Source organism: Ictidomys tridecemlineatus, chromosome X (genome assembly GCF_052094955.1).
Source record: "Ictidomys tridecemlineatus isolate mIctTri1 chromosome X, mIctTri1.hap1, whole genome shotgun sequence".
In the NCBI taxonomy this organism is placed as follows: Eukaryota; Metazoa; Chordata; class Mammalia; order Rodentia; family Sciuridae; genus Ictidomys; species Ictidomys tridecemlineatus.
Window position 1 is genome coordinate 110,920,369 of NC_135493.1, and position 20,303 is coordinate 110,940,671.

Consider the following 20,303-nt stretch of genomic DNA (forward strand, 5'->3'; position numbering starts at 1 on the left):
GATTTCTGAAAACAGAGTCCAGTTAAGCTATACCTGTCCTTTAGGAGCAAAACTCTTGGCAACAGGAAATCTTAAGATTATATAAGTAATCAGAGGAGCCACTTATACTGATGAACACTATGAAGCCTAAAGGAACAACTGCATTATTTTGAGGTTGTGTTGCACGCCTCTGCAATAGATCTTTGAATAACATGTTTAGAGATAACATGTTTATGTTCAGTGTTACATCTATATAATCTATAGTCACTATTATGTGACTGTTTATAGTTGTTTTCCTCTCTGTAAATATAACTTGGCTCTAAATATAGATGACACTAAATAATAAGTCTGATGAAAATTTCACCATAATAGAAATGCAGTAAAGAAAAATTTTATTACACAGTATATTATTTTCCAGTAATTTAAAACTGATGCACTGACAGAAAAGCTAATACTCAATATGCTTTTTAAATGCTCCAATAGATCTCTTACTTTAAAATATCTTAAAACTTCATACCAAGTTTTAAAGTATAAGCTTTTAAAAATAATCTACCACACTTATTTGTCTTTCTACAATTTTAGTGTCACTTTTTCTAGTTTGAGGATTTCTCTCCTTTTCTTCCACCATCTACAGAACTGTGTGTTACTTTTCTTGGATAGTACCTATCATCTTCTCCCCAAACAAGAAATAAGGGAAAAAATAGTAGTAGTAAATGGTTACAAGTATATTCAACATATTCCTTAAGTATCAGATAAAAACTAATAAAATATTGTATTTTGCCTGGACTATTACCAGGATGGTCAACCTATGGTACCTGTACCTTTTCTTTTCTAGGAAAATTCAATATTAACCATGTCAACTTGCTTCAAATTGCTATTTTTCAAGGTTTCTATTTTCAGCAAGGAGTTGCTACTAGCATCATCAGTTAATATGATTAGCTAAATTGGCAAATACAGAGAGAAAAAAGACTTTAAAGTATTTGAATAGATAAAAGATTTGATTATGTCAAGCTGGTTCAATTAAAAAAACTTGTTTTTACAGAGAAAAAAAGAATTAGTCAATCCTGTTGTTTAACTAAACTGGTTTCATATTTTATTGACTGGTAAATCATAGAAAATATTTCAACTAGTTTCTCAAGTAGTTATATAATCTAGCTTATGTATATGCTTAATTACCAAGTGAAGTTCATAGTAAATTATTCAATATATACAGTATATTTCTGTTTACCTATCATGCTATTATTGTCAAGATAATAAAGATAAGAAAGTAGTCATTCTTTTTGAGAACAACATTTTTTATACCAGGAATTGAACCCAGGGGTGCTTAACCACTGATGTACAACCTCAGCCCTTATTTTATTTTTTATTTTGAGACTGAGTTTCACTAAGTTGCTTAGGGCCTCAATAAATTGCTGAGGCTGGCTTTGAATTTGTAATCCTCCTGCTTCAGCCTCTCGAGCCTCTGGGATTATAGGTATGCACTGCCACATCTAGTTAGGAATTTCATTTAAAAAAAAAACAACTCAGACATTAGGCAAGGGGGAAAATACAGTATGTTAAATTAGAAGCTTCATGAGAAAATAAAAATAGATTCTTAACCCAAAAGAACTCTGGGAAGATTTAAGATTATAATCTCTTAAAAATTTTAATGGTGGAAAAGATAGTGCAAACTTAAATGACTAAAGAATGAAAAAGGCATTAAAGAACTTTAGAAAGATAGGTAAAACTGAATCACAGAATAAATGATGCAATTAGCTGAAATTATCAGTGAGAAATTCTTATTTAACAAGCAGCATTAAAAATACACCTACCACCAATAATCATTCATGTGAAAATACACAGATTATAACAAACGTAGTTTCCCTCAACTCAAAAATGGAGTTCACTTAGCAATTTAATAAGCATATTCCTTAGATTATAATAAGAGTATAATAATGTAAAAAGAGAGTGTCTCTTATCCTAGCAACATTTACTTTTGATAATTTGTCCATAACATAACAAAAATAACATAACATAACAGTTACCATTGTACTATAAAGGGTTTCCAAATTAAGAAAAAAATGCAGTAATGAAGGGTAATATTCTTTTCTTTTACCATTTTGACATTCTGACCCTATATTGGTAAAATCTGTATGGGAAGAGAATTATGAACTATCAACATTTATGTATAAAACACAAGAGTATTACTTTAAGACTGCACCTTATTATTCAAGTAAGCATAAAGCTTCAGTATAGCCTGATCCACTATGGCAATCAAGTATGATGTAGATCCATTATGAATCCCATCCAAAGTGGTTTATTTCCTTGGAGTATCTGGTCATATCATTTATTTTTCATTTCTAAATGATCCTTGTGACATAAAGCTCTCCTTGTACATATTCAATGAGGCACCAACAGCAAAGACACATTTGCATGTATGTTGTTAAAAACAAATCTGATAGATTTTGAGGGGACACTGACATTTATCTCTATAAATGTTCAAATTCTAAGTAATCTAATGCATCATCTTTAAACATATATTTATAATACTAGATCAATTAATTATAACTTACTGCTGTCAACAGGACTCATAGATCTTTTAAGTAAAACTTACAAACACATTTTCATAGTATCAATTTAAACTATATAAACACTTTAAATTTGTATCTTAAAATATGATATGGCCCAAATCTGCCTCTAGTTCATAAGCAATAACTTTAGCAATAATATCCTACTCATCCAGCTTAAACATCATTGGAAGATTGTGATTGTTGCAAAAATTGAACTTCAAGCTTTTGTAAGGAATCAATGAAATCTCACTTTAAATACTCTGATGGCTCACGTCTTATCTTTGTGCCTCCCAATTCTAATGTCTCTAAGATAACTGAGCACTTCTGGGAAGGATTCTGTACCTCTGAAACCCATATGGTCTTAAAGACTATGGAAAAAGAACTTCTATATATAAGGAAATTTACAGTTTAACATCTCTTGGCAAGAGATGTTAAAATGTTAATTTAGTTGTCTTTCTGTATAGAAAGTGACCCAGCTTTGATAAGAACCATAATAGTCTCGAAAGAAACCAACAATATAAAGAATGACCTCAACTTTAAAGATTAAAATACTATGTTACGTAGTTAGCTTTAAAAGTCACTGATGCCGAGATCACATAGAGTTTGATTTTGCCTTCTGGGGGTGAGGATACCCACTGAAATACAAATGATTACATCAAATATAAACCTGGCCATTTATTTTATTCACTCTTGGGAACAAACACAAACAAGTGGATCACAACACCCCAATATTCTAAAACAGGACTTTTATACAAGACCTTACTCAGTTTAGACACATTATAATTCCCCAATACTAGTATCAGAACACTACTTTATATCAACAACTCTTTCCTTAATCATCTAAACAAATGTCCACAGAAAATGTATTCTGGATTTTTGGAAGGCAAGAATTTGTGTACAAATTGTAAGTTTCTTTATCATGTAAAGAATGTTAGATCTAATTTGGAAAATTACTCAATACAGTTTTTCCTGGCCAAACTTTTCTTAAGTAGTAAATTATTTGGAACTTAAGCAAGGGAAATGCATTATTCAACATTGTCCCATTCTCAGTTATTTCATAGCTTCTTTTAGAATTCAAGCTTATAAATACAAAAGATTTGAGTCTTCTTTTGTAAATATGTAACTTTATTTTCTATTTTACTACAAAGAAAACAGATATTTTTCTGACCATAGATTCAATCAGGAAATCATATTTGCCTATGTTAAAATACAGATATATGAGCATAAATATATGTATGGAATAACACAATATATAACTAATATAGACTTCAGAGTCACTGTAAAAAAATGTCTTTTTTTTTTCACCAAATCAACTTTTGCACACTGTATTGAGTCTAACACTCATATATTAATTATGTGATTTCCAATTTTATGAATATAATTAAACTGCAACATCTTTCAAATTACAGTAAACATCATTTTTAGGATATTAATTTAAAAAGTATGGCTAATATTTTCATTATTAGTTGACTATTTGTTGTCATTGCTAACTGTAAAAGCATCTGGCTCAAAAACACAACTGTGACTTAAAATTCTTTGATTTACTTAAAGATTGGTGAGTTAAAAGCTGATATGACAATTACTTGTAGCTATTTGCTAATTCGAACACGTAAAACATAACAACTGTTATTGTCTTCTACTTAGCACAATTACATTTTTTAAAACACATTTTTCTCTAGTGTCATATCTAATATTAGTTTTGTCCTTTTCAAAACATGCTGTTAAAATAAAATTCTCAGAAACATATAAACTTTCTGTCACTAATTTTTATTTCAGTCACACCAACCCATAACTTAGATAATGAAGTAAATTTTATTGCTACTTTTGTGTTTTGACTTTTATGGAATAAATTTAACCATTCATATCTGTATATAGTTGAAATGTAATGTCATCAGCATTCTCCAGTTATTACACCAATTTACAGACAAAGTTTAATGTTAGGATTATTTTCTATTTCTGTTTTTGCTCAAAGATGTTTAAATATCCTGTAAAAATGTCATTGAGGTAATACTAAACAATACAATTTAAATAGAAAAGCACAAAATCACACAAGTAACTATGGTATCAACATAAGAAATTTATGGATTGGAATACAGTTTAAGAATATAATTCTAATTATACAGCTAATGTAACAATATCTAAATCAGTTTGTTGAATTCCAGAATTGTTTTAATGATTATTTATGAGATGCATTCTGCTCCCAAAAAAACTGGATTATTAAATTTACAAAAATCACTGATTCCCAGTGATAATTTCAAGGAACTTTCAGTGTCTAGCTAATAGTTCAAGTTATTTCTTTTAAAAAGAAATGATACTTCCCATGCATCCTATTACACGTACTAATTTAAAATTTCCAATATACCTTGAGGTTTATCCACAGTTCCCTGGAAATTTTTTTCATCAAATTAGAACTTGACCATAAACAATCACCATGCTTACCTAAATCCAGGAAATTAATAAAGGGTGCAATTAAGTTTGAGAAATAGTTCCCAGAAAGCAAGGAATCCCTTGCTTCTTACAATAAAGATTCTATCTCAAGTAAAATGTCTCTGCCATTTATGAAAGTATGCAAATAACAGAATTAAAACTTTCAAATATAATTAAATCTGCTTGTAGTATTTAATTAAATAATTTTTAAGTCCTTCAGTTCTATCACATATGTTTGAGAAATCAGAAATTTTCAGAAGAGCTGCCAAATTTTATGAAATGTACTGATGAAATTGTTCTGTGAGTATGAAGTTGAATTGTATGCTTTTGTTTATTTCACTATAATGTCATCAATAAGTATCAAAAGAAAATCCAAATTAAAATTCATCATTGTAGTTAATGAATATTAGAAGTCGCTATCTTTTTAAACATTTTAAAAATAGAACAACTTTTATTAAAGTTACATTAGAGTATCTAAGACTATATTTTATTTGTATAGATAATAATTTTCCTTATTAATTTTAAAACCATTATGTTAGAATAATTTTTTTAAAAAAAGATGCATGTACTAGTGTCTACTTGAACTTGCTATATTTTATCTGAAAATGCTAATATCTATTAAGACTGGTATAGTCTAAGAAAAAGACATACCAGATAAATAAACATCACAGATTTTAGTAGCCTCCAATTTAAGCAATTCTTAGTAGAATACTAGTACCTCTATGAAAAAGGAAATAATCTAATGTACAGTTATTCAAGGTTGAGTGCTGAAGAGTTATATTTAGATGAGTTAATGGGTATTTTTTCTCCAACTTATTTATATACATAACAGAAGCAAGAACAATAAGAATGGCACTTGTACCTACACAGAGGATTAATACTATGTTTAGCACTTAAGCTTCACATCTGAGGTTGTTCCTTAGGCACTAGGAAGAAAACATGACCTCAGGTATAGCATGAAACACTTTACAGCTGCCTGCAAAACCATCTTATCCCACTATTTCTGTGACTTTTCACCCTTTGGAGGCAGTCTAACTTCAATCTTGAGATCCTGGTACCCTAAAATTTTGTTCATTTTTGGTTGTATCAGAATTTATATTCTATGGAATTTCTGACCAGATAATTTCCATTATGCTTCCAAGTGTCTGCATTTTAGCATATATCAAAGTCTTAAGATAAAGAATTCTATAATAGTACAATTTCAGGTCCTTAAAACAGGATGCAGAGGTGTAAGGATTGTATATTAAAGGATTGTATATTTGGCAGAGGTGTAAGGATTGTATATTAAAGAACTTATCCATTACCCTTACTCCTTTTTTTAAAAGACCTTGTTTAATTGGAAGCATAATTTCCATTATGCTTCCAAGTGTCTGCATTTTAGCATATATCAAAGTCTTAAGATAAAGAATTCTATAATAGTACAATTTCAGGTCCTTAAAACAGGATGCAGAGGTGTAAGGATTGTATATTAAAGGATTGTATATTTGGCAGAGGTGTAAGGATTGTATATTAAAGAACTTATCCATTACCCTTACTCCTTTTTTTAAAAGACCTTGTTTTAACACCAACTGCAAGTATTGAATTAATAATAATATTCTTCCTTCTAATCTGTAAAAAAAGTAAAGCACTGAAGCAATTTTCAAAGATGTTAAAAGTAGTTTTTTCTCCATAATAGCATGGCTAATATACAGATGATTGACCATTGCCCATACATTTTAGGTGAACCAAATTCAGTTGAAATAATGAATTTACAAATATGTTGATAAATATATAAACACATATAAATTTTGGTTTCCCTTTTTCAGATTTTTGCATTCTGAAAAAATTTACAAATATACTCAGCATAACTGAATAAGCAATGAGAAATAAACACAATTAATAATATAAGAAGGCAAATTTCTTTGTATTTAGAAATGGACTTAGAAACAATACTTTAAAAATCTATTATAATTATAGGTAAGAAATGATGTGAGGTAATTTTTAAAACTATAGTCTTTGTACTCTAGCTTTGAATACATGTACTAAATGTATGTGTAACAAAACATTGGTCTTTCAATTATTTCGGCATTTTACATAAAAGTTATTCTTAATTGGGTACAGCTATTATCTTAACTCTCCAGTTTGCATTTGTGGAAAAGAATCCAACAGAGGAACAAATTATCAACTTATTAGCTAGATACATTTCCTCAAACAGAACACACAGATCAACAAGAAAACAGGATCTTTTTGGTGTTCAAGTCCCTTTATGAGGGACTAGAAAAGACTGTTAAGTTTAAGTAGACATATACAGAGAACAATGCCTAATGGCTGAAAGTATGGGCCTCTTCAGGGTGCCCACCTTTTCAGACTTTGAAGAAGGATCTTGGGGAAGACATTTCAATAGAAAACTCCAGAGTGGAACAACAAAGCAATTTGAAATGCAGTAAGAAAAAAAAATGATGTGATGGGAAAGTCTGATCTGTTCATCTATGACTTAATGAGGCAAGCACTGGCCTCTGAACTTTAATGATCATCAAATATATTTAATAACAAATACTATAGGTCAAATGCATTTGGACATATCAATTCAGTTTAAATTTATTAATTTGAAAAATAGATTCCCATTAAAAATTTAAAGATCTTAATGTTGTAACATTTTATGTGTTTTTATATGATTTAAGTATAATGATAACTTTGATGTTAATAATAATTAAAGTTTTAGACAATGAAAAATCATCATAATCCAAAAGGCCAGTCATGTGTAATAGAGAACTAGGGAAAAAAATTATGAATGGTAAAAAGTACTAATATCAAGCTTAACAACAATTTGCATACCAGTGACAATAATGCATTTCCATATATTCCTTCTCTTTTTTAATCTGAGCAATGGGCAATTTTTTTTAAATTTGACTTCTAAAAAAAGGTAATTTAAAAATGCAGGTTTTGGGGGCTGGGGTTGTGGCTCTGCAGTAGAGCACTTGCCTAGCACATGCGGCACTGGGTTCAATCCTCAGCACCACATATAAATAAAATAAAGGTATTGTGTCCAACTACAACTAAAATAAACCAAAAATATTTAAAAATGCAGGTTTTGCAAGAGAAAAAATTCTATGATATGTTTAAATATTACATTCTAATTGAAATGGAAGGAAATGTATTACTTCATTGCCTTTTCCAGCTAGAATACTTTTATAACTTCATAGATATCTCCTAATTAATTTGTCAATATCCAGCATAATATTTTAGAGTGATGTTTCATGCTGAATAAAAATGCAAAAATTTTAATGTGACAATTTCTCTATTTTGGCTATTCTACAAGATAGAAAAGTAAAAAACACTCAGGAGAAATGGACTAGGTAATTTTAATTAAAATTTAAAGCTTATCTTCCTACTGTCCACAAATTATTATCACTATCTTATAACCTGATTTAAAAGAATTCTTTAACATATCATCTAGCTTCTTCCAGAAGCATATGCAGTTATAACCTATAAAATAGAAGATTATATCACAAAAATGAAATCTCTTACTTTCAATTCTACCCATATTTTGGCATGATATATTTGTGGCTTTTTGGAATTATGCTTTAAGTGTTTATAAATTAAGGCAGAGTTCTTTATCATTTGGGTTTTAGTTACTTTCTCAGATTTCATGACGATTAAGCCTATTAAGATAAGCTGTGAAGAGATCATTTCACAAACAAATTTTCAAAAGCATACAAGATTAAATCCATATGCTGCTGAGATGAGGCACAATAAAGAAGCATTACTGAGATAATCTATGGCTAAAATGATGGTGTATGACTTATGATTAAGCTTCATTACCTGCAGAGCAAGGGGCTTCCATCTCATATTTTTCAGTAAAGCTGGTGCTGAGGTAAGCATGCTCTGAGGTCGCTTTTTCAAAGTTAAGATAACACCACTCGGGTCCTCTCGTAGTGCATTCACCAAATTTTTCAACTGCCACCCCACCTGGTAACCAGCAAAATCATTACAATAAAATTGAGGTACAGTATTCAAAGATTTAATGTTCTCCCCCTTTAATAAGATTAGTAAAAAAATCACATAATTGGTGTATCATCCTATCAATTTTCAGGAGATATATACTCAAAAAAGAAATGTTATCTTTGAGTTTATTAACCATGTTACTGCATTAAAGTCCATATAATTATGAGACAAAATAATGGACATTTACGATGTTAAAGCAGAGAGTAAAACTGTATCCTAATCATTGGAATAATTTAGAATTTAAAGAAATTATGTCACCATTAATGCTGCTTAGCTGCTAGGTAGAAATCCAAGCTCTATTCATAAGCACAATTTGAAAGTCCACATGCCAGAAAACAAGGATTTGGCAATGCCCTGAGCTTACAAACTACACCACATGCTTTCTCATCACCATCTTTTAGAGATATGTGGTTACAAGTATCTCTAAAATACACTGACATTATACTACCAATAGCTAGTACTGACACACCAAGGCAACATTCTGATGCAAGGATGATAGCATCAATAAATGAACCTTTTACCATGCTATAAAGATAGGATAATAAATGACAAGGTAATGCTATTCCAATGAGGCAGCTATTGGAAATGTGTTCCAAATAACCCTATAAACGTAAAATATGGTGTGTCAAATTTAATGAAGCCTTTCTATTTGAATATCACCTTAAAACACGTTACATAATTAAGCCAAATACTTAATAAATGTTTTGAAACCTGGCTCCATGGTTATTCATGTTAAATTACTTCACTCATCATCCTTTAAAAATTCTGAACATAGAATACTTTTTGTTAGTATGCTTTTAAAACAGACTAATAATACAGTATCAGGTAACTGAAATCCTAGAACTATGCTTTAAAGAAATACATTAAAATATTTATTATTCTAATATTTGCTTTTAAAAAATATACTTCATATTTGAAACAGTGAAAAACCTTTTGTCCCAACTCTAATGTGTTATAATATTCTAGGATGTGTTGTTATACAATTACACTGGGTCAAATTTATCCTGGATTGCAAACAATTTAGCAAATAGTATAAACAGTTATCTAGGTTTTGAAGGCACCCAAGTGAAAGAGAATGCAAGTCTTTTGTCTGCTATTCACCATGTTTGCCTGGAAAATCTTAACTCAAGCTAGAGAGATAAGCATTTCACCAAAAGAAGCAAAGGCCCCTATGCACTATAAAGAAGTAACCTGGAATGAAGCCTGTGTGGTATAACAACAGATGTAAGTATATTTAATAAGCATTTATGTAAATTATAACCTCAACTACAGCAGAATTGAGTGATGATGAATAGAAAGAGTCAGGGAAAAAAGAAGCAAGACGCTATAATTCTTAAAACTTCAGGGGTCTCAGATATGAGTCAAAATGATCATTATGATACATGGCTAAGATGAGTAAGAGGCTGTCAGTTAAAAACATGTTAATGCAGATCTAGCACAGTTACAGAACTGGTTGAATGCCTCTTGTTATATGTAAATGGGGACTGTTATATGTCCAAAGGTATATTACATTGATTCTCATCCCTCTAATAGCTAAGTAGTGTCCTTAAAGCCATTTTTACAAGCTAAGTATCAAAGAAAAATTAGTTTAAATACAAGTGATCATTTTGTTTGCCAAAAAAGAGAGAAATTTTGAGTTATGTTTGAAGGGAGAAAACATGTTTATAGAGAATTTAGGAAAGAACTATTAATGATCATCATTAATAAGCTGAATAATGTATTCAAATAATTGCTGACTATACTAAAACCCCATATATGATAGCCATATCTTTCTTCCGGCATATTTATTCTCAACAATGAATTATACATTATTTCTACTAAGCAGTTTCTTTCCATTTTACACTATAATGTGATCATTGTTGACTAATTGAAGATTTTAAAGGCTACATGGTGTTTTGTTGAGAAATGTTCAGTACAATTTGATTCCTCCTATTCTTTCACACTTTCTATTTAATTTTTGCAGCAATAATTTAAAAATTAGAATTGTTTTTCCATGAAAAAGAGGAATGTTAATTTGTGGTGGTTTTTAATTTTAATTTTGGTGAGAATGTTAATTTTGGTGGGTTTTAATTTTACAGCTGAATATTATTTTATTGGATATATAATGTTACTACTTCTATGTCAACCTTTGTATTATCATTGATATAACATTAAGAATGTTTTAAACAAAAGCAAGCAAACATATACCAAGGATCATATATAGTAAATAACTTTGGCTCCCCAATTCTACTTCCAGTACCACAAGAATATGACTGTACAAAAATCACAAAGAGAAATGTATAATATATGTGTCATAGTATGATTTAAACCAACCAAAAGTTGAATATTATATAAATGTCTATTAGTAAGGGATATGAAAATTATGTAAAACAAAGTACGTTCCAAAATAGCAGGTGTCATTTAATTCCACTTTTTTTAAAAAATATATATATAGCTATGGAAGTCCAAAAGATATACACACCATTAATGGTGGTTACATTAAAAGGAAGTGAGAACTGCAATATGTACTTTCATCTTTGTACTTCTATTTCCTGAAATTTGTCAATGAAATGAGTTACTTTTATAGATAGTAAAAAGAACAAAATACATGAATTTATTTATGAATAATGGTAGTTTCAATTAGAAGAACATGAAATTTATAAATTAACTAATTGGGATTACTTGTGATAGATGGAAAATTTCCACAAAAACCAAAGAACAATATTTAAAATAAAACACTAAAAGGTAGTGATGGGGAAATAAAATCTGCTTTGCTCATGATATTTTTTAGGTGATTAGCAAAATCAAATACAATTTTATTAGTCAGATATAGTCAATAATTCAAGAATTACATTACATCCTGATTTTTGAGTCAATGAATGATTTCAGTAGATATTCCACTTAAGCATTATCAGTTTCACACAGAAATTACTGAGTAGGAATAAAGCCTGCTGAGTAATTTACAACTTATATATAACATTTTTCTCAACAACACAAGTATGTTTTAACTCTATCAATCCTTCAATATACATATGCCAATACATATGAAATATATAATTAACTCAAGTTAATAATTTTAAGGTTAGTTTTCCATTTTCTCATTTAAGTTTCTGGCTATAGTTTTAAAATATTAAGTATAATAGGCTTGAATGAGAACACATATAAAGATATAATAATGATATGGAAAATTTGTGTAAAGATATACTAATAATATGGAAAATGAAGGTATTCTTTCCACTGACTATAATAAAAAAATTATGTACTAGGAGATAAATGGAGCTTTGAAGGAATGAAGAAAGGGGTCCTAGTGGCTACTAATATAATATTATAAGTCACTGAAATAAGAAGAAATCAAATAAGGCACACAATTTAAAGAGATAATAGGTATGGATAAAAATGTAAAACAAATATAGTAAGTTCCAAAAAGGGAACTGGCTGACTGGTGAAATAGTGAGCTTGATATCAAAAGAGATATTGAAATATTCTTGCTCAGGCCAAATAATTAGGTGACTTCCAATGTCACAATACATTACAGTCCCCAAAACAGAATGGGAAGGAACAAGCAAATAGATAACAGATTAGTTTGAGTAAAGGAATGTGGTCCTGATATGTCTCTGCCTATGTGTCTTCCATCTTCTCTTCTTCTCAGCACCAGTAAATGTAGGTTTTTTTTCCTCTAGGTTAAATATTAGACAGTTTCTAATATTTTATGTTCTTTTTATAATAATCGTTTCTTTCCTGATTTTCCATTAACAACTTCCTGCATATGACTCCAACATCTAACTACCTCTGTTTCCTAACAAGAGCTTGAGTCATCCATTTTCAATTGTTCAGTTCATTGATGCTAATAGTTGCTAAATACACTGAATAATCAAGGACCAACAATTCACTCTACTAGATTCTTCATATCTATATTAAATTATTTTAATGTGTATTTTCATTTTTACAACAGCCAATGAGGTAAGCTATTAAGCTGATTTTGCACATGAAGATATTGAAGCAAAAAATATATTTTTTTTCCTATCCAAGACTACAAAGCTAGAAATTATATTTAGGTATGGTAGGTTCTACAACACGGTAAGTAATTTCAACTGAACAGCTACTGGTAACCCAAATAAAAGCAATATTTTAAAAACTCAAGCCTATTATTTCCTTGCTTTCATTCATCAAAATAATAAGTGCACTATCAGGTTTGGAATTTGGCATCACCTATGACTGTTTTCCTTTTTTAAATCCATGTACATGTCCTAAACATAGGTGCTCACAATTAATACCTCTTCTTACTGCCTTAGTCCTGGCTTGGGTATGTACTTGGCTAGACTTAAAACAATCCTCACCTGCCTTTTTTGCTTCTAGTCTTTTGCAGGTCCAAAACATTGCTATGTGTAAAAGAATTCTTCCTTTCAAAATGTTTGCTTAGCTCTCCAAAAGCCCAACTAAAGTATCAATCCTTGGGGCTGGAGTTGTGACTCAGTGGTAGAGCGCTTGCCTAGCATGTGGAAGGCACTGGGTTTGATTCTCAGCACTACATAAAAATAAATGCATTATGTCCAACTACATTAAAAATATTTAAAAAAAGAACCTTCCTCATATAGGTCCTTTTAACATTGGTACAGTTTTATCTGCGATTATTTCACTTTAATGTGAATTTCAAAGATTATAATGTGTCATCATGAAGGCTAGCTGAAAGGCATGTTGCTGAATTTTACTCCCCAGAGTTTTTCATCAAGTGGGAGTGTGGAGTAAGGCACACAATTTTTTTAAAAAACACAGAGTCCTAAGTGATGCTCATGCTATTGGTATGGGAATCACATTTTGAGAACCACTTTAAAAGATGATGTGATCATTAGAGGCAGTAACTGCCCATGTCTAGAATATTTTAGTTGTTTAATATGTTTTTTAGAACTAGATCTAAAAATTCAAATTGCTACATATTTATTGTGTTGTTTATAGTATGGATACAATGTTGAATGCCATACAATCTGTGCTTCATTAACCCATTAACTCCCAAGTTTTTAATTTTGCAAATATTCAACAAAATTAACATAGGTATATTAAAATAGGTTGAACTCATGATATAGAGCTTACATATTATAATTTTCATGGAATAATATTTTCTCATTCTCATATAATTACATTATCTACTGTATTTAAATTTTCATAGAGGCTCCACATCTGGGATATTGGGACAAAATGGGTTAAAGAGCATAATAACTAGGCTAGGGAGAGTTAGCAGATGAATAAACATTTAGAATATGGTGAAAGATTCCTTAACAGAGTAAATACAGGGTGCAGTAGAAGCCCCCACAAAAAGCACTTAATTCATCCCATTCTTGAGGTCAGACAAGGTTTCCAATTAGTCTAGCTTAACTCTTTAAAATTTAGATGACTGAAAGGGATATGGAAGTTGAAGGGGTGAAGAAAGCTGTGAGATAAAGTATCATCAAGTTTGAACCAACTTTAAATAGTTGAATAGGACTGGATAACAGAACTAGAGTAAGGAGGCAGAAGAAAGAAGCAGAGGTCAGGTGCTTATAAAAATCTTTTTAAATGTGAATAATTGAGTTAGATGAGTAGTAAATGTATGCTTTCCTTAAACACTGTTTTTTTTTTAATTTTCAGCTATATCTTTGCAAAAGCACTCTTTCCTCTGCTTTTAATTTTTTTCTCACTTATAAAATCTTACCTAAAAAGTCTCATCTCACATACAACATCCATCATAAAGTCTCTTCTTATAACTGTTTTCCTTATGTGAGTATCATAATACACTGTATCTCTCTATTGGCATTTTTGTGCATTGTTGTTAATTGTTGCTATAGTTACAAATTTTTCCTTACCCTTCCCTCTTTACTTTCCCTCACAAAACTGGATTTGAGGGTTTGAGATAATGGTTTCATTTGTCTAGATATACCCTGTACTCAATAAGTTGCCTTACAAATGGTAAACAATTAATCAATATTTGTTAATGCTTCGATTAGTGAGATAATGTGGTGCCATGAGAACTAAATGTTTCAAAGACAATAAACATTGAAACTCCAAAGGCTTAGATTTATATGTAAAATCAAGTTGTTGTATTAAAATGTTCTCTACCTGCAATATAATTAAAATCCACCACATAAAAGATTAAATGAGCTCACAACCAAAAAAGTAATGTACTTTATACTAAAGCTACAAATAGACATTATTTATCACCCAAATTACCAATAAACTTTCAAACACTTGAAAAAATATGTCTAATGTTGGATACTCAAGATCTAAAGTCACTGTGATGTGATTATGACAACGAATAGAACATTTTTCTATTTGTCCTAGAAGGACAATTTTATAAACATTGTTTAAGTTTTTTTTTTTTTTCCAGAAGATATCTGTAGTGGTTGCAAATAGTTAAAGTTTCTCTTTCTTAATATTTTAATAGAACAATTCATTTATATGAAGTTCATGGGCTAGGAAAACCTTATACATGTTATATAAAATGTGCCTTATTATTAGCTATAGATAATGTTTTCCACAAATGCCGAACTATTAATATTACCTTCCTTATTAGACAAGGTAGAAGAAGTGTCTTCAGGCAATGTCTAATCTTATAATTTACTAATTTATATATAATCCCCAACACATACATTAAAATTTATTTCATATACAACATAAATAGGGTTAAAAATTCCAGAGAAAGTCACTAGGATATCCCAAATTGTAAAAGTCAGAGGTCCTATTCTTGTGAATGGGGACTTTATTTTTATCAGGCTGAAGTAGACAGCACATGCTGCTGGGTGAATCACAACATAAGTGGGCAGGTCATGGACAACTGGTTCCAGGATTAGGTGCACAAGGGGTTGGTGATGAAGAGATGAGGTTTCCTTTCCTTTGGGCACAGAGAGGTAAGCAGTTGTCAGTGACCCCTTTATGGCTTGCCCTGGCCTGTTTTCCAAATAATACATGGTGAATTATTCGACCAAGATATGAAAAGATAATCTCTACTCCAGGTTTCAAGTAGCCAAAGTTACAAATAAGTAAGTCTAAAGGTAAGAAGTTAAGCCTATCAATCTAGACCTTAACCTCTTTCATGGCTATATTTGGTTACAAGAGAGCATCTTTATACATATAGTTAGAAGGATATTTCTTAAAATATTTTCAAAGTTATTAACCTTCACAAGACAAAAAAGGATTCATTATCAATATTTACACATACTCTTATTCACCAGTTGTAATGTAGAAATGATACCTGTTCACATAGGAAATTTTGGAGATTTTGAGGTGTGCCTATATGAATGTCTGATGATATGAGTCATGCTATAATCCAGATGTTCTCCTCCCTTTTTAAAATCACTGAAGATACATCCATTCAGTCACACTATGGCTTATGACTCTGCTAATTTTTTTGGTGCTGAGATATTTATTATACTGTTTTTCTCCTTTGTAGTACTAAAAACTTATTGAAGTATCTGATAAGTTAATTGTTTTATAATAATGATTACCTCTTTCTTCAGTGAAACAAAATGTACAGAGGAAATATCATATAGTTAGTTATAGCATTTCAGAAGTAATGAGTTGACATATCCTGTCTTTCAAAGATTCTAGAAGCACTAAATTTTGAGCACTTATCTACAAAATTGACCTCCACTTAAATTTATTTTTAACAAAATATTAATGAAAACAGTCTTACACAGTTTAACTTTAATACATTTGGAGCTATTCTGATTTTGCCTTCACAATCATTTATTCCCTGAGTAGAAATAAAAAAGTTTCTCATGGTTCAAATATAAGCCAAAGGGTATCGTGCAGTTAAAAACTATGCAATTGACTGATTTTAAATCCCAGCATAGAGTAATTTGAGTAGGTAATTCAGAGTATTCAGAAATGTCCCAAGGTTTACCCATTTGAAATAAAACCTTAGTATTGATATTTCACAAACACAATTAGAAACAACAGTCTTGGAGAGAAAAGAAGGAATAGAAGAATTGGAGATTTTATTTTAATTAGGAAAATTTTATGTTTATTCATTGAGTGGCTCATTATCTCATATTCTCAACTCTAAAAAGCATTGATCCAGTGAAATCAGAGTAGGTTAAGGCATTTTTTGTTTTTTTTTCTTAATAACTTTTTTCCCCTTGAGGGCTTAATTTTACTATAAAATGTGGACCATGATGAATTACAATTTAAATATATGTTTTAATACTTATTATTTTTATGTGAATTTTGCACTCATGTATATATAATATATGTGTATATAAAATGTGCATATATGTAGGTGTACAGTATTTAAGGCACAAGCTCTAATGGAAAACATAATTTCTCACTGCCAAAGGTAAACAAGGAGTCCAAGAGAGAGCCAATTTGATCAGTAGAAGCAGCTTGTATTTTCCCCCCATGGAATGTGTTCATAAATAATCAAGAAATTCTGAAGGTTACATCAGAATTTCTTGATTGACTTATAAGGAGGCTCATGGGAGAAATAAAATGGTAATCACAGTAATCATAATTTTTTCCTTTAAGTTTTATGAATTCCTATACAATTCTCACTAAAGGTGGTGACTTTCTGTGCCCTGTTCTTTGCACTGTCTTCTGTAACCTATCACTTATATTAAGTGTGCCCTTTATATTGCTGTGGTAAGCTGATTCCAAAGCTGGGGGTATAGTTCATCATCTTTAATAGACCCATATTCCATTTCAATATGGCATTTGGTAACACTGTGGTTTCTGAAGTCCAAATGTTTATTTTGGAGGCTTCATGTTTTTCATTCATTTATGCTATACTATATGAAACTAAATTACACCCAATTTTAGTTTTATTTCATCATTATTTATGAAGTCCTCTGACTTCTCCCCAAAATATAAATTTTCAGACTCAGTCTGAAAGCCTTTCATATGAAGAGAAGAGGAGGAAATCATATCATAGTGAAGGTGAAATTGTGGGATAGACCTCTGATTGTACTATAGAACTTGAATATTCAAAAGAGCAAACATATTTGAAAAGATGTTAAACTAAATTTTTGTAAAGATATTGAACAAATTAAAATTCAAAACTATTTTATGTGAATCTATTCTTTCCTGTAGTTCATTTCTGTTCTTCTTGTAAAAACATTGGGAATATTTTTTAAATAAAAAAGAAGAGAGTCCCAGTCACCAAAACTAAGCGATAAAACAAAGCCCCTTTATGTCAAAATCTGAAACTCCATTTTTTAAAGAATTCTGAGAAAACATTAATATTTGTTTATGAAAGATTCATAATTAAATTCAATTTAGGAACCCAAATGATAAAAGTAAAAAGCAACCCAAAACTTTATATTTGAAAAGTAATATACTTAAAATTTTACTTTAAAATGTCACTAGCAGATACTTAGCAAAGATATACTTATTTGAAAATACTTGCAAATATTGAAATATGTCTATATTTATCAAAACACAAAATAAAGCATTTTAAATCTCTGTTAATAAGTGGTATTTGTTTAAGAACTTCCAGCATACCTGTTAATACTTTCAATGCATCAGTTGTTTTAGAAATTATTTTACCAGAATTCTGGCAACTCAGACAAAAAAGGTAATACAATGTCAGCTCTAAATGGGATGAACCATGATGAACTCTATATGTCATTTGTCTCATTTAAATTTTTTATGCTCAGTATTAGGGTAATAAAATGTAGAAGGTACAGTGTGAGAGGAAATGTATTGAGTGGCCATATTACCTACAATTTCAGCTGTCATGCTGATCAGAAATATAATTTAGTGAATGAAATCTATATTTGAATCCTAGAACTAAATAACCTCAAAAGAATTTAAGATTAATGTCATCATCTCTAATTTTTGATTATATGGTGTTCCATAGTCTTTCCCTTTCATGTAATATTTTTCAGGTAGTTAAATGTTATCTACTAGATGCCCACCTTTACTATGTATAGAGAAAGGATTAGGCAATTGTGACCATCAGAAAAGAGTAGGAAAAGGGCTGAGGTTACTGATATTGGTTTGCAAATGAGCTACACACTTATGTTAATAAACTAGAGTAGGTAAGAACTTCGAGTAATATATTGTAAACAGGGCTGGGAATGTGGCTCAGCGCGCTCGTCTGGCATGCGTGCGGCCCGGGTTCGATCCCCAGCACCACATACCAACAAAGATGTTGTGTCCGCCGAGAACTAAAAAATAAATATTAAAATTTCTCTCTCTCTCTCTCTCTCCTCTCTCTTTAAAAAAAATATATTGTAAACATACAAACAGTAATCCTTGGAAACCTCTTTAAATTTTACACGAAACTAGTTCATATTTAACTATACCTTGACACTGAAAGATATATTCTATTTCTAAAATTAAGAGTAACCATTTTAGAAAGCATTTACTCTTGCTGGTAAAGTTAGTAAAAACTGCATAAATGAGAAAAAAATCAGACTGAAGATCTGCAAAGAAAATAAGTTGGTTAACAGCAAGTTATATCATTCTTAAAGCACCATGTAACTCATCTCACTTATGTAAAAACTTAATGACTTTTAGTTTGATAATAGAAAAATAACATTAATTTGGATGATAAGGTAATGAACTGATTTCTCTAGGCAAAATAAAAAATACAATTTATGTCAATATTCAGTACTTCAAAATCAGTTTCCACACAATTCATCAAAACCAAAATGTTCAATGTAAAATAATAATTAAAAAACCCTCTGATCATCTCACAAACTGACTACCTGCTATATAAGATGAATCCAAAATAAAGTATTAGTATGAGTAACTGAAATCTATGGAAATCTATGGTACATTGTTTCCATTAATTTTTATTAAATGTTTCTTTATAATTCTTTCCATTCCAAATGAGAATAATTTATGGCTTCTGCTTATAATACCATTTTCTTAATCCTAATATTGTTATTTTAGGGTATTATCATAACCATTTATTAAGCATATGTTAAATACCATCCTAACATAACTATTCCTTCTAGTCTAGTAATATCTTGTATTTACAGGAATAATATATGAGATATACCAGAAACACTGTCATTGAAGGTCTCAATTTTCAATATTCTGTGTAAGTAATTAAAAGATAAATACTTTCTCCTTTGAGAAAGGAAAACAGAAGAAAATAGGCAAAAGTAAAGAAAATAAAATAAGGCAAAGAATAGATCAGAAATGGTCAATTGAGAAGAGATGAGAATGGTAAAGGAAAGGAGAAGAAAGTGTAATAGAAAGCAAAATTAAAAATAAAGACTAAAATTTAGTAGAATAGAAAAGAGAAGGCACTTCTTATGTCACGTGATGTCATAATACTGATTCAACTAAATGAGCCACTCATTTCTGCTGAAATCCAGGGAAAAGATGGTAGGGGTAAGAGAGAAAAAAAGCACAGATGAACTTTAATGGGTCACCACACTCTCATCCATTGATTATGTTGGTTTCCCA

General features: G+C 30.2%; 1 protein-coding gene and 1 long non-coding RNA gene across 7 annotated transcripts in view; one reads left to right on the top strand and one right to left on the bottom strand.

The window, feature by feature from the left end:
* Cnksr2 (connector enhancer of kinase suppressor of Ras 2) overlaps nt 1–20,303 on the bottom strand; it is a 263,374-nt gene that overhangs the window by 116,496 nt on the left and 126,575 nt on the right. For 3 of the 5 annotated variants that reach the window (XM_040268915.2, XM_005334818.4, XM_040269078.2), the window contains exon 9: nt 8,757–8,903. The exons of the other annotated variants lie outside the window; for them this stretch is intronic. In XM_040268915.2, the coding sequence (XP_040124849.1) occupies nt 8,757–8,903 (147 nt within the window). The remainder of the gene's footprint in view (nt 1–8,756; nt 8,904–20,303) is intronic. 5 annotated transcript variants of the gene reach the window in all.
* The window catches only part of LOC144371785 (uncharacterized), a 109,976-nt gene that overhangs the window by 58,214 nt on the left and 31,459 nt on the right, over nt 1–20,303 (top strand). The window lies entirely within an intron of this gene.